The following is a 15,491-nucleotide window of genomic DNA, read 5'->3' as shown; positions in this document are numbered from 1 at the left end:
ATTTGCTTAGACCACGTCTGAGGATGTCACCTTTGCTGGCCTCACCTGCTTCTGCCCACTGAGCATAGGAAGCAAAGGGACACCACCAACCTCACCTCTACATTGAAATTCTTTCTGACACCGTGATTTCCACATTCCTGATTATGCCACAATTAGACATAACAGCGAACACACCCCTGTAATCCTAGCACTGGGAGGCTGAAGCCAAAGGGTCAATACAAGGTTGAGATTAGCTTAGGTTACATGGTAAGACTGAGGCAGGATCAGGCTACAAAGCAAGATGCTACCGTTAAAATACACCCACGTATACATCCATACATACGTGCATCAATAAAAAAGGGATGACTTGTAAAATGTTTCTAATATACTGACATCTAAAGAAATCTACTAGAAAGTTAGAAGACATTCAAAATAAACTAGAAGCAGCTTTCTCCTTTAGGTGGCTAAACTATGAAACACTTTAGCTAAACCACGAACAAACCATCTAACATGAAACGAATGGAAGCAAACAGTGTAACTAAATAAGATGCCCAAACACCAACACGAGTTTAGTTTTTCACTTTTCCAGAGCTTCAGTTTATTGATCAAAACTGAATTTATGAAAAGGAGGACACAAATGGTGGACTTACCTTGCAGTGGTCATACTGGAGCTGTAAGGCAGGAACGTCCCCTCCAATGGGCATCTGCTTCTTAAGCTCTTCGTCTTTCATGTTGAGCCATTTGATCAGCTCTTCCAGCGATGCCAGCAACCTGTTCCATTTCTCAGCACTGGCCTCCAAATGGGCCCTGTCGACAGATAAGCATGAAGTGACTCATACACCTGTGACGTAATCACCATGTTCATACACATAATCATCAAACAACACTCAGATCCAGTCAATCAATCCATCCATTCATACATACACACACATACATACATATACATGCACATACATACATACATATATACATACATACACACATACATACATACACACATACATACATACTTGTGGTACAGAAAGCATACTCTGTGAACCTGGTTCGTGATTTTAAGTATTAGTGATATAGCCTCCAGGTTTGATCATTTATATGCACTGTACAAATATTATATGCAAACATTCAAATAATTTTCTCAATTTTTATTGAAATACATGGAGGAAGAAGGAGAATGGAATGCCTATGAAACATCCGGAGCCTGGTTGGAGTCTTATGCCTTTAATCCCAGCACTCAGGAGTCAGAGGCAGGGGATATCTGTGAGTTCAAGACCAGCCTGATCTACAGAGATGGAGCAAACTAGTTGAGCAGGGGATGAATGGTGAGGGTTGGTTTAAACAAAACAAAACAAAAACACACAAAGAAGAAAGAAAAGGGGGGTTGGGGAGACACATACACTGGATATTAAATAACTTGTATGTTTAAAAATATTTAAAATTTATTCATTTTTCTCTCTAAATGAAAAAAAACAGACTAATCTTATTTAAGATTTATTTTTCTGTTGTTTTATTCATATGAGTACACCATAGCTGTCTTCAGACACACCAGAAGAGAGCATCGGATCCCATTACAGAGTGTTGTGAGCCACCATGTGGTTGCTGGGATTTGAACTCATGACCTCTGGAAGAGCAGTCGGTGCTCTTAACCACTGAGCCATCTCTCCAGCACCTAGACTGATCTTTTAAGGAGAGGGAATCATTAACCCCCAATTTTTCTTATAATGAAGTAAACTATTAGAATTCAGACATTAGAAATATTTACTCCTAACTTGAAAAACAGTAAGTCACTATTTGGCCAAGGCACTGCTTGGCTTTAGATTGACTAGAATCCTTTGAGAACCTTAGCATGAATCTGAGGACAATTTTCTCCTTGTTTTTGCTAAGACCCTGAAAAAGGCCCATCCATTTAGCCTGGAACAGACAGAAGGGCTAGATTTAAAAACATGTACTATTTAGAGGAACTCCAATCATTCAAGGAGTCACACTTCTCTCGGGAATGCTATACCCGGGTGGAGAGACATGAATGTGAACTGAGCGCTAAGCTGGTGCTGGGCTGGACCTGCCTCACATGTTTGCAATCAGCCAGGCCCGGAGGGACAAGCCTACTGAAGATTCACATGGCCTCACAGCACAACATCTTCTAAAGGGAAAGACTTAGTGTGCATGTGAGCAGGTGCGTGCGTGCGTGCGTGCGTGCGTGCGTGCGTGCGTGCCTGTCTGTCTGTGTGTGTGTGTGCATGCATGTGTGTGTGTGTGTCTGTGTGCTGTGTGTGTCATGTGTGTGTCTCTGTGTGTGTGTGTGGTTGTGTGTGTGTGTGTGCGCGCGTGTGAGTGCACACGTGTGCACATGTATGTATGTGAGAGAGAGATATCTTGGAAGCTTCAGCTACATGGACACACATTCAGACTCCATGTCTTTTAAGAGGACCTTTACCTTGAGGTAGGCATTAGGATCCTCCCTTCCATAAATCTGACTCTTTAGCAAGGACATGAAAGCTATCCACCAGGCTCAGCCACTATTGTGTCTCAGACCACTCGGTCATTTCCTGGGCACCTCTGATCCACTGCCACTCCTGTGTCAAAGTGAACAGTTTTACTCATTGATCAGATGCAGGTTCTATAACCAGTGATCTTCATCCACTGATGATCAATAAATCTTGGTCCAAAGTTCATCTTGCTCATCTCTAGCTCGCACAACAATAACCAGGATCTGCCATCCAATATTCTGGATGGAAAGGAAGAGCTGATGCTCTGGGTTTGCTTTAAAATACCACATGCCTGAATTCACACAGTTACCGCAAAGGCCAATTATCTTTCTATCTCTTCGCAGACGCGTCGCCATCTGGCTAATAAAACCAACTACTCAAACTTGTTCATTCTATGTCCCATTCCAAAAGGTTAGCTATAAAACACTAAAGCAGCATTTCTAAGTCTTAAACATGTCCAAAGAATTTTATCACTATCTCAAAACTGTGCCGGTTAAATTTCAGTTTACTTTAGAGCTGGGGAATGGATCAGTAGGTAGAGTGCTTATTGTACGGGCATGAAAACTGGATTCAGATCCCCAGAACTACATAAAAAAAGACAACAAACAACAACAACAACAAAGGCAGACGTGGTGGCTCCCAATAATCCCAGCAATAGAGAGGTAAACGAAGCTACATTAACTGGACTCCATGAGCTCTGAGTTCAGACGGAGATACTGACTCAACTAGTGATGTAGAGAAGACAGAGGAAGACACATGACTTCAACTTCCGGACTCCTATGCACTTACACACATGTGTGTGCACCCATGCAGACATATGCAACACACACATGCACACACACACACACACACACACATACACATGCACATACACACATGCACACACACAAACACACACATACACACACATGCACACATACACACTCTTGCACACACACATACACACTTGCACACACACATAAACACACATGCACACACACACATGCACACATACACACATGCACACACACAAACACACACATATGAACACACACGTACACACACACCCAAACACACACACACACACACACACACACACACAAGCACACACACAAACTCATTTTATTTTCTTTCTTTTACTATTATTTCTATTTGTTCCACAGATGCCAGGATTGATTTCACTTGATAAAACCGTGTTTTGACACAATCCTGATTCTGCTTGAGCTCCAGCTTTTATGTATCCTTATTAATCTGGGGCAAGACTTCCCGATAAACAACTAATTTTCTTGCCATAGAGCACAGCTAAATCATTCCAATCCTATTAATTAAAATCCCTGTACAGTTAGGAGCCATAATGCAGAGCACTTCTTGCATGATGTCTACCTGTCAGGGCTGCTGCAGTTGCTTACAGACCACTGTTAAATGCAAAAGGCAGCTAGGTCTCCATTCAACCAAGAAGTGTTGAATATCTCCTGAGTAAACCACTTATGTGCATATCCGACCTCTTATCCAGATTGGACGCTGCATCTGCAGTGTCTGTAATTTCATCATCAATCAATAACTAAGCTACGTAGCATGTTCCTTGATAATCCAGCCCTACGTGCTTAAGAGCACACAGATGCCTTCCTCAACGCAATAGACTCTATTGACTACACAGAACCACTGGGATTGATCTCTGGGCATTATGGTGTTCAGGAATTCAGCCCCCAGAGGACCATGCGCACAAATGAAGGCAATACTTTTACAAGAGATGCTAAAGCAGCTTCGCAATGGAAGCGGAAGCGTCGATTCCATGGGCTTCTCCATACTTTACTGTCCCATAATAAACACTGAGCTCATCGGACAGAATCTCTGCCTGGAAAACCTGCTCTGCTTACTCTCCAGGACACTGTGCCTCTGTGCTTAGCAGATCACTACCATGTGCCCACCTAGGCAGCCTTTGGTGTTCCTGATTCACTTTAGTTCTTTCATCTCTGGAGATGAAAGTCTTTTCCTGGCCAGCAGGTTGAAGGCTCTGTGAGGAGAAACTGTATGTTTGTACATGGGTTAGTGTGGTCTCTCCTCATTGACCATAAACATTTTATAGCTTGAATTGTCCCAATTACTACAGATAGCAAGTCACTCACAAGTTCCGGACATTTTCAGCTAAAACACTACTCTACCTAGCTCGTTATCTGAAGAAACGTATTTCAATAATTATCACAGTGTCTCACTGACATCAGTCATACTTTGCATATGTAAGATGTGTAATGCAATAGATTCTTTCATTGATTATAGTATTAACCTTAGATAGTATCTACAATGGACTCTGCCTTATACAGATGTCTGGATGAAATCTGATTTTTATAAAGCTCTGAGTTTTATAAGTTTTTACATGACTAGTTATTCAAAAATTATAATATAGAAACTTATTAGGAGACAAAAATTCATTAAAACTTTTCTTTGCCAATTGGCTATGGTAGAAAAAGTATTACAGAGTGAAATGTACACTCCTGTTTTAGTTCACCAAAGTGGTTTTTCACAGTAACTGTCATCAAACAAGTTATCCGACTCCTCTCCAGCATATAGTTATCAACAAAGAAAACCATGTAAGCTAAAAGATACCCGTCTGGAGACCAGGGTCAGAAATCAGTTGGTAGTGTTTATTTAAGATGCACACATTCTGGTTTGAGCCCCAGCAGCTCAAAAAAACCAGGTGAGGTGGTGCCCTCCTGTAATCTGCATTCAGAAGGCAGAGGCAGGAGGATCCACAGTTGAAGATCCTTCTTGGCCCCACAGTGGGTTTCAAGCCAGCCTGTGATACCAGACCCTGTCCAAAGGAAGGAAATGTGGGAGTGCAAGAAAGTGGTGGAAGAGAGAGGCAGGGAAGAAAAACAGTTCTCATTAATCGGTATGAACCAATGTTCACGGAGCACCCCTCAGGTACAACATGACTTCCAAAACAAAAAAGGGCAAACTGTCAACATTTGAAGGTCAAATTAGGAAGACTTCAAGTTCACCAAATACAATCCCGAGATGGGAAAGCTGACAGCTGCTTTGCTAAATATGGGGACACAGAAGCAGCCAAGGGTTTCGGGAAGCACTAGGAGGACATGGACTTCGACCAACTACAGGTTTGGTTAGTAACAGCAAAAGGAAGAAAAATATAAATTGCTCAACTAAATTGTACACAAGTCGAAACGCTTTTGCAAACTCACTCTCCCAAGCTGTGGAAGGATCTCAGTGAGGAGAACACAAAGACATACTACCCTCCTGAAACACAAAAACTACACAGAAGTCTGCAATTCTTGGTACGAGTGTGATTTCTTTTCAGATATTATGACACCCACTTCATAGAAATTGTGTTACAATGAAGAAAAAAAATCAATGTAACTAAGAATATATGTATAAGGTAATAGCATTCAAAACGTAGTATTCCTGTTCCCAAAATGAGCACGGAAGACCAACCATGTAAATGGTGAATCCTTAAAATTCAGCCACTACAGAGCACCCCAAAGCAATGACCGGAAGTGGCTGACACTGGTGATGTGTAGCTATTGAAGAACACATCTTAAGATAACTGAGACTTAAACTTAAACTCTGTTTAGTCACACTAGCCACAATTTAAGAGTTAATACGCCACTTACAGGTAAATGGGCATGGGGTGACCAAATTAACAGGGCTCCTTCCTGTCATCACGGAGAGCCCTGCTGGAGAATGTTCTAACGAACAGAGTGGAATCTCGTTCTGTTACATTTAGGGAAAGGAGGCTTTAGCCTTACAATGTGGTTAGCAAAACCAAGTCCTTAAGGTTAAGAATGGCACTGCAAAACGTGACAACACGTGACACAAAGAATGGTGGTGAATGGCCATCATCCGTCAGGGCTTGGAGAATGGTGACCCAAATTTTTAAAAGGCTTATAAAAGAAACGCAAGATAGAGTTTTATCTTCGAACTCTGCTTCTGTCACATTTGACAACTTCCCCAGCCTTTGAAACCTCTTGTTAGGATGGATCTATATTAAACATCATTAAGCCAATAAGGGGATACGTAATTAACATAATCTTACATAAAATAAATTTAATTTAAAAATGTAAGCCGCGGCATTCAATCTTGAATTTATTAGTATAATTCCAGTTCAGTTTTTAAAGTGTTTGTAAAGTACTGCCAGCGCTCCTAAGAGCCTATTTTTGTGAGTGAAATCTTAAGTCTTTCGCTAATACACTGTGTACTGACCTGATAGATATATGATGTTATGCACTGTATTTAAGGTGCTACAGCATATTTAGCGCACTGAATTATTATATTTAAAAGACTCAGTCATAGTCATCCAAAAGACTTTAAAATAATACTTAAGGTAGCTGTTCCAGTGACCACACCATAATGAAAGTAGGTGACGTCCATAAATACTTAAAGAGTAGATCTGATGCAAAAAATAAATAATAAATAAATAAAAATCAATAAAGAGAATAAATCTACTTCTTAAAAAAAATTAAAGGAAACAATCCCCATCATGGCAATATAAACTAAACGCTGTTGGAAATACAGAGTTCACAGATATTATCTGCTTGGAGGGGCAGGGCATTATCAATCAAATGGCCTCCTCCTCAGAAAATAATTAGGTCATCCACAGAAAGAAAGGTTTGGAGGTTAAAGAGAAAACAAGATCTTTGAAGACAGGCGTAGCCGTGAGTAAAACAGAAAATCATTCAGAATTATAACACCAATTGTAAGTAGGCGATATCAGATTATATAAAAGGAATTTTAGCCTCCGCCTCCCCACCTCCCTTCCTAAAGCAACACAGATCTGCTCAGCTGGTGAAACCCCTGGAGTGCAAGCATTGAGCATCTAGCTCAGATTCTCAGCATCCACATGAAAGGGGGCACTTGTAACCCAGTACATGGAGGCATGGAGACAGGAGAATTCTGAATTCTGGGGGCTCCCTGGCTCCAGGTTCAATGAGAGAACCACCTCAAAATATAAATAATAAATAAATAAGTAAATAAATAAATAAATAAATAAATGTAGAAAGCTATAGAGGAAAATACACATGTTTAATTTCTGGCCTCCCCGTATGTGCACCTACATGCAGATGCATCTTAAAATACACATGGTCATGAACACTTAAGATACATACACACACACACATATACACACATACACACAAATGGAAGGAGGGATGGAGGGAAGGAAGGGGATGATTAATCCAAGATCAATAGTAGGGGATAGAGTGGATGTGGGTACCGGTATATCGATGTGAATAGAAGTAGAAGAGAAAGCTGGGGTGGGGGGGGCGGTTGCAAGGGCATGGTGGATTTGACTAGGATGTCTTGTACAGAACTCTAAGCTGGGTGGAAGGGGTTGGGGAAATGCCTCTATAACACTGGCCTGCAGGCAAGTCTCTGGGGTACTGTCGTGACTGATGACTGATGTGGAAAGTCCCAGCTCACTGTGGTGTTGCCACCCTTGTGGTCCAGAGTTGTACAGGAGAACTGCACAAGCCTCGGAAGCAGTCAGTAAGCAACGCTCCCCCATAGTCTCTGTCTCAGTTCCTGCCTCAAGTTCCTGCCCTGACTTCCTCCCCTGAAAGACTGTGATGTGGAAGTATGAGTGAGATAAAGCCTTTCCTCCCCAAAATTGCTTTCATGACAGCATTAGAAAACCAAACTAATCCAGAAATGAGGCAGTCCATCATTGGGAAAGGTTCGAGGAGGGTTGAGGGGGCCTGAGAGGACTTGGGAAAGAGGAGGGAATATGAACAAAATATACTGCATGAAAAGTTTTAAATCAATGAATGAAAAAGATGTTGGAAGATTTACATTTTTAAATGTACTCCAGGTGTCTAGAGTAATGTAGTTTAATTATAAATATATCATATAAAATAAATAACACAGTTATATAATAGTACATAAATGGCTCCAGCTAAGGAAGAAAGGGACCCAGCTGGAGAAGGTCCATTCCTTTCATATGAGGGGGTTCCATTATTAGTGCTGCACATAAGTTTCATTCAGCTTCACCAAGGCCCATCTCTGAGGAATTCACAAGGAATGCACCTGAAACTCCTCTGAAGAACAGCCTCCCTTTAGTCCCCTGGGGACTAGGTAATCTCGGGGATGCCAAAATGAAGAAGTCATCCATGGAAGCCCAAGATGAGCAGGTCTATGGGACTTAAGAGTAGAATAGGGCTGAGAACTTTCACAGGCAGTGCAAAGCGAAACTTGAAGGTTAAAACACAAAAGGTTATTGATGGGTATGCCTTTAATCCCAGAACCGGAGAGGCAGATACAGGCAAATCTCTGATTTCAAGGCTAGCCTGGTATAGAGAGCAAGTTCCAGGACAGTCATGACTATACAGAGAAACTCTGTGTAAGGAAAAACAATGTTACCAGTGTGATGTTTCCACCAAGGATGAGAGCTGAGGGCAGAGGCTAAAAGGGAGTAGTATGTGTACTTCAAAGGAACAGGAAACATATGGTCCTACAGATTAGGAGTAAGATGATAAAAGGGCAAAAATACAGACACATTATTTCTAAAAGAAAAGGAGATATGGAGAGATGGGAAGAGAGGGGGAGAGTAGCCACGCGAGGCTGCCAATTAGCCCCCTATCCCTATGTGGCAGGGCTTCTTTTGCAGACAAACTGCCTTCCAAGGCCAATTTATGACTGAGATTCGGAAGTTTGGTGGCCACAGGAGGATTAATATTCAAGGCTTCTAGGCAAGGAACATGGAGGAAATTAACCTCTATTAAAGAACATTTCAAGTAAAGTAGGCAATTAAGAGAAAAGTCAATTTTTCAATTAATTACAGAGAAGAGGGGTGAAGCGTCTGCAGAAATATTAAAGACATAGAGAATCTCATTCCAACAGAAGGCAATGTGAGAATCAGGCTGGACTCCGAAGGCCAGGGAGGAAAGGGCTGAGCAGTGACCTGAACAGCATCTCCACCCACGCCGTTTGCATGTATAAAGCAGGAGGCAGGACCAACTATAGAGTGGTCTAGAGGGGAATTTGGATGTACAATAGAACTTCAGAGAGATTTTCTTCTTCACTCCTGCCCGGAGGGTGTCTTACTTGAAAAGCCACCTTGAGTAGTGACTACCGGGACTTCTGCATCACTCTAAGGTTGAGTCAGCAATCTAAGCTCTAAGTCAGCTCCTTTCACCTGGTTTCTGTCATTCCCATCGCACTAGATTTCATAAGGAGGCCGGCTGAACCCACTTTTGTTTCACATTTGTTCAGAATCCAGCCAAGAAAGGAGCACTACTTACTGGTGAATCCCTTGAACATTCCCGACGCTAATAACTAAGATATAGAAGGGGTTGGGGAAGGGAAGAATCTCCATAGTGCCCCACAAGTAGTGACCAATAACAGTAATAAACACAAGCCGCTTGCTACAGACACCGTATATGGGTTAAATAAAACATGCATGGCAGCCCCATTAAGGAAATTACTCTTAATTCGCATACAAGGAAACTGAAGCACACACATGGGTCAATAAGCTGCCCACTGACTGTTGCATGACAACACCAGAATTTGAAGACAGCGTCTCTCCAAAGCACAATGCTCTCCAAAACTGCCCTGTTCCACTTCCTTCTGAGCTGAGCTGAAGGAGAGCCCACTGCTGAGAAAAATAAACCAGTTTATCTCAAACGAATTTGTAAATGATATGTGATTTTTTTTGCATATTTGAAGATAAAAAATGGAAAATGCTTTCATCTTTAGTTACGCATATCTAATGATAGAAAGTGAGCCCACATGGACAGAAACATAGCATCCACATGGCGTAAGCAAAGCTTGGGCTTCCGTCTCTAGCACAAATGAACAGGATGGGGGGCTAACGCACTGGAGCTGTAGAGAGAAGAGGGCATAGCATGCCACCATTCATTCTTCTTAAGAAATAGAGGAACTAGGCTGTAGAGATGGCTCAGCGGTTAAGAGCACTGACTGCTCTTCCAGAGGTCCCGAGTTCAATTCCCAGCAAACACATGGTGGCTCACAACTGTCTGTTATAGGATCTGATGCCCTCCTCTGGTGGGCATGAAGACAGCTACAGTGCACTCATAAATAAATCTTTAAGAAAGAAAGAAAGGATGGAAGAAAGGAAGGAAGGAAGGAAAAAGAAAGAAAGAAAGAAAGAAAGAAAGAAAGAAAGAAAGAAAGAAAGAAAGAGAGAGGAATTGTAAGTTTTAATTTGTGAGACCCAGTAGAGTACAAATGTTCTAGCACATGGTAAGAAAATCATTCAGGACAAATGATAGGACAATTTCTGTTCTCTGGCAGTCCCTGTATGAATTCCCAATACCAACTGAGGCAGATCCACCCCCCAACCTTAGTTATGAATAGTGTATGAATATTAGCCTAGAGTCTACTTTTACCAGGGTCTACAGAGACTGAGAAACAATCAAATCATTCTAGTTAGTCTTCCTGACAATCAAGTGTGTTGGACACAGCTAGTACAACTTGGCAAAGTTCAGAGGGGTAAAGTAATTTGTCCAAATTGAGAAAATAAATAGTAAAGGGCAAGAATCAAATTCAGATCATTCGGTTTTAAAGTTATGCATAGGCAACACATGATACACCCAAATTTGAGGCTTTTACCAACATTCCTCCTTGGAATTATCATTCTTGCTAATACCATCCTGTTAGTATCCCCTTAATTTAGTGCCAATTAGAAACCATCTATCAGCTACTGAGGTGACCTTAAAATGTGCTTGAATTCCAATAATGGTACCATTCTGTTGCTCTGGATAATTTGTCAATGTGGTTCCCTTGTCAGACCCCTGATCCTAATGTCCATATTTAACTGAATTTTACTCTCATCCAAAGCAGATGTGAATCACCACTTCTACATTTTAGTGTTCATAAGAGGCAATTAATCTCAACAAATAAAGTATTTTCAAATTGGACATAGATACTCGATGGAGCAAAACAGATCCAATGCCAAGATTTTAAGAAATCTACATTCAAGTTCTGGCTTTTATCTTATTAGCTCAATCTTTATATTCAATAAATTTCTCATACGGAAATCCTGACCTTCTACCTTACTAGGACCTTTTCTTTTTATAAACAACAGAGACATATTCTGAGAAGCTGTAAGATCTCTACAGTATAAATAAAGAAGTTGTGTGAAACCAACTACTGTACATAAAGTGCTAATTTAATAAATTAGCACACGGTGCAAGACTACTAAGTAATTGTTTTAAATAAGCATGATGGGACTTGTATGTAATGTCATCACACGCTAGATGAGCGATGAAGAGGAGCCTAAGGCCAAGGCCTAGAGAGAGGTAGCTCACAAGTTAGAAGCACCTAGTGCTCTTGCAGAGGACCCAGGTTGGTTCCCAATATCTACATGGCAGTTCCCAGTTGCCCATAACTCCAGTTCTAGGGGATCCCAGTGTCCTCTTCTACCTCCATGGGCCACTACATACATGGTATACATACATTTGCATACATGTACATAATAAGAATAAAGGGGTTTTTGCTGTTGTTCTTGTTTTTAACAAAGCACTAAAGGTCAACCTTGCCTACACAACAAACTCAAGATCAGTATAGGCTATAGGACACCTTCTCTGGAAATAGTGAATGCCTTTAATTCCTGCACTGGAGCGGCAAAAGCAGGCAGATAACCCTAAGTTCAAGGTCAGTCTGGTCATGTAATGATTTCTAAGTCAGCCAGTATTACTACCTTGTCTCAAATAAACAGATAAATAGATAGATGGATGATAGATAGATAGATTGATAGATAGATAGATAGATAGATAGATAGTACTCTAATAATCCTAAAACAGTGTGAAATATACAATATAACGATAAACACTTAACAATTAGCAAGTGTCAGTGACATCATCATCCTTATTGCTGCATGGTCTAAAACACGACTGTGAATATCCTGGGACAAACAGCAAAGTTCACTGGGTATAAACGAGGTGAGAACTCCTACCTACTTATTTATTCTTTTGGTCCTGCTAAGGATTGAACCCAAAACCTTATCCACAGTTAAGTCCTCGACTGTTAAGTAAATCTTGGATTTCAATCCTAAACAAATTCTGATAGAGTTGTATTAATCCTTTCTCTTTCATAACCACGGATCTCCATAAGCATGTATGCATACATGCACACGCACGCACGCACAGGTTTGATTTTGATATTGAGTGTTCTGACCTGATGCTGGCAGATTTTGCCTTCAGATCATTCCATCTTTGGTTCATGTCATCCAGTCGATGCTGAAGCATTGTGGCCTCCTCAGAATTCCCCAGAGCCTTCACCATCTTCTGCCTGTTGCCATCGATGCTTTTAAATATGTCATTGTGGGCATCAATTTCTGCCTGGATGTCCTAAAGAGAGAAGCAAAGAGATGATGCAAACGATGAAGGTCACCAGGGCATCCTGCAGGAACTCTCCGTGGACTGTTCCTTTCGGATGTGCAGAAGAGCTGTTCTCAATCAAAACACTTTATTTTACCATCAGTAATATATAACAAAACCAAGTGTTCCCACCGTTCCAACACTGAAAATAACAGCCTTTAAATCTCCAATACATTGATTCCCTGTGTCCTAAAAGCAAAATTTATAACAATCTAAAATTCATGCACCGTCCTGTTTGATGTTAATATTTTAGAAAGAATGGGCAGTTTTTAAAATTTTTATTACTACTATAAATCACTGAATTTTACATAACATTCAGTGAGATTATTTCTTCCTACTTTACACAGGGCCAAAGCAAGATACCACGTAATCTGGGATGTGTTTTGCATTTTGACAAACTTATTTTCCCTCTGCCTGCCATTTTAATCTCATACAACTTATTCTGAAACTTTTGAAGAATATTCATATATATGTTTACCTTTACTAAGAAATGAGAAAAAAATAATTTTTCTCCTATTAAATAGGAAAGTGAAAGTTAATTCTGAAATTACTTGCAGAATATAAGGAAGAACAAACTTGTTACAATATCTATCCTAAGAGCTTGTTACAGCATCTATCCTAAGAGCTTGTTACAGCATCTATTCTAAGAACATGTAATAGTTTCTATTCGAAGAACTTGTTACAGCATCTATCCTAAGAACATGTTATAGTTTCTATTGGAAGAACTTGTTACAGCATCTATCCTAAGAACTTGTTACAGCATCTATCTAAGAACATGAATGAATAAATACATTCAACTACTTTCTTGATTGTTTTAAAGGAAAAACTAAGAGTAGTAACAAGCAATTGAGTTTGAAAAGCAAGGCACTAGGCTATATGCTATGTTTACTTAAATTTATAGATTTTTATCAAGTTATATGCATTTGTATAAAAAATGGCAAGCACATTACAATGTTGAAAAAAATAAAATAAATATAATTTTCATCTGAAGAGGTTACAGAAAAACCTAGGATTTTTCCTGGGGGTATTTCCCTGAATTTTGAAAAGTTTTTACAAACCCAAAGCAGCACTTTTAGAAATAGGCAGACATTACAATTTTTTTTAAATGTGCAATGATCAATCTACCCCCTCTTCTCCGAATACTGCTTTTGTAATCAACTTGGCTGTTACCTTTCATCCTGAATTAATCGGAAGCAGCCCAATGGTAATTGACTGGTATGATGGTCACTAAGAATGAACACATGATTAGGAAAGTGCCAACAGACAATAGAGCAGACAGTAGCGTGGGCCATGACGACGTGGCAGTCTTCTCCATCTCTCCCAGTGTAGACTAAGCAGTGTGCCGGAGCAATAGTAATGAATGTGGCTTAGGGAAAAGGGAGCTGACTCTTCAACACCACAGTTCCCTGCCCTTCTCAGCCAGTCTTAGAACAGCCTCTTCTGTGCTGGGTTTGGTACCCTGGGGTCCAAAGATAAGACTGAAATTCTCTCCTAGAGATGGGGCTTTGGATAGATGGCAGAGAGGTCATCTATCCCAAAGGCTGCCTTGTTTTTTCTACAATAAAAGGACATAGTATAAAGGAACCATCCTGGAACCAGAGAGCAAAACCAGACACCAAAGCTATGAATGTCTAACCTTGGACTTCCCTATCTTCAGAAAGGGAGAAATAAGTTCTGTTGTTTACTGTCTAATCAGCTCAGGTCACTTTGGAAGAGCAGCACAAGATGAGATGGCTTCCCTCTTCCTGAGGTTCTCCAGTTCTAAATGATAGCGGAGGGAATGCAGGTAAGAGTTTGTTGTATATCCAGAATGGTTTTTATCCATTTTAAAATCTATTTCTCAATGGCTTCTCAGCCTCTGATGAGGATCAAGTGTTAACTCTGTTTCTTATAAGCACTCATGAGGCTTTTTTGTTTTTTGTTTTTTTTTAAAGAACCAAGGTTGAAGCGGGGTCTGCATTTAAGTATTTATGACTATTCTCTATTCAGCCCTGCATCAACCAGGGGCATCCAGGGATAGAAAAGCCTTTTGCACCTTGCTCCACATTCATTTGGTTAGAAAGACGATGGTTTTCTGTAAGCTTTCTGATGGTATTTGTGATGTGCAAACTTGGTACTAAAAGGGTCAAATTCAGACAGACAGAGACGAGTACAAAACGGGACAGACATGCCCTACAAGATTTATCCTCCGAATTTGCAAGCCCAGCAGTCTCCAAGCTTATCTGACCCTAACTGGGAACTGCAGATACACCCGCAAAGTGTTCTCTGCACACCCAGAAGCAGCCCTATCCCTCAACAGAAGTCAACAGCACTGAATCACTTGCTGTCGCTGGTGGTTGCGTGCATTGCAGAGCAGACCCAGTAAGGAAGAAATGAAGGGAGAGCTACACTGACTCAAGGGTCTCAGGCTGGGCAATATTAGGCAGAGAAAAATGACAATCTCATTAGCATGAGGTAGGTGGCAAGAGGTGAAGAGGCAGGAGGGACGAAATTTTACCAAAAAGTTCCTTGGTTCAGTTCCCTGAACTGCATGGCTGCTAGGATGGAACTGTTATATGCACATATCAACTGTCAGGGATATTCCATTTGTTCATCTTCTCAAATAGTTCACATTTCTTGTGATGAGAACACTCAAAATCCTCTCTTCTAGCTGGGCATGGCAGTGCATACGTGTAATCCCAGCACTTGGGAGGAAAAGGCTGGA

The 15,491-nt window shown here is 40.8% G+C and overlaps 1 protein-coding gene across 1 annotated transcript in view; it reads right to left on the bottom strand.

The window, feature by feature from the left end:
• Positions 1-15,491, bottom strand: part of Utrn (utrophin) — a 593,945-nt gene that overhangs the window by 125,470 nt on the left and 452,984 nt on the right. The window contains 2 exon segments of the mRNA XM_032894978.1: positions 630-786; positions 12,585-12,757. Of these exon segments, the coding sequence (XP_032750869.1) occupies positions 630-786; positions 12,585-12,757 (330 nt within the window).

The sequence above is a fragment of the Rattus rattus genome, chromosome 2 (assembly GCF_011064425.1).
Source record: "Rattus rattus isolate New Zealand chromosome 2, Rrattus_CSIRO_v1, whole genome shotgun sequence".
Lineage (NCBI taxonomy): Eukaryota > Metazoa > Chordata > Mammalia > Rodentia > Muridae > Rattus > Rattus rattus.
This window is presented reverse-complemented; position numbering and strand designations above follow the sequence as displayed.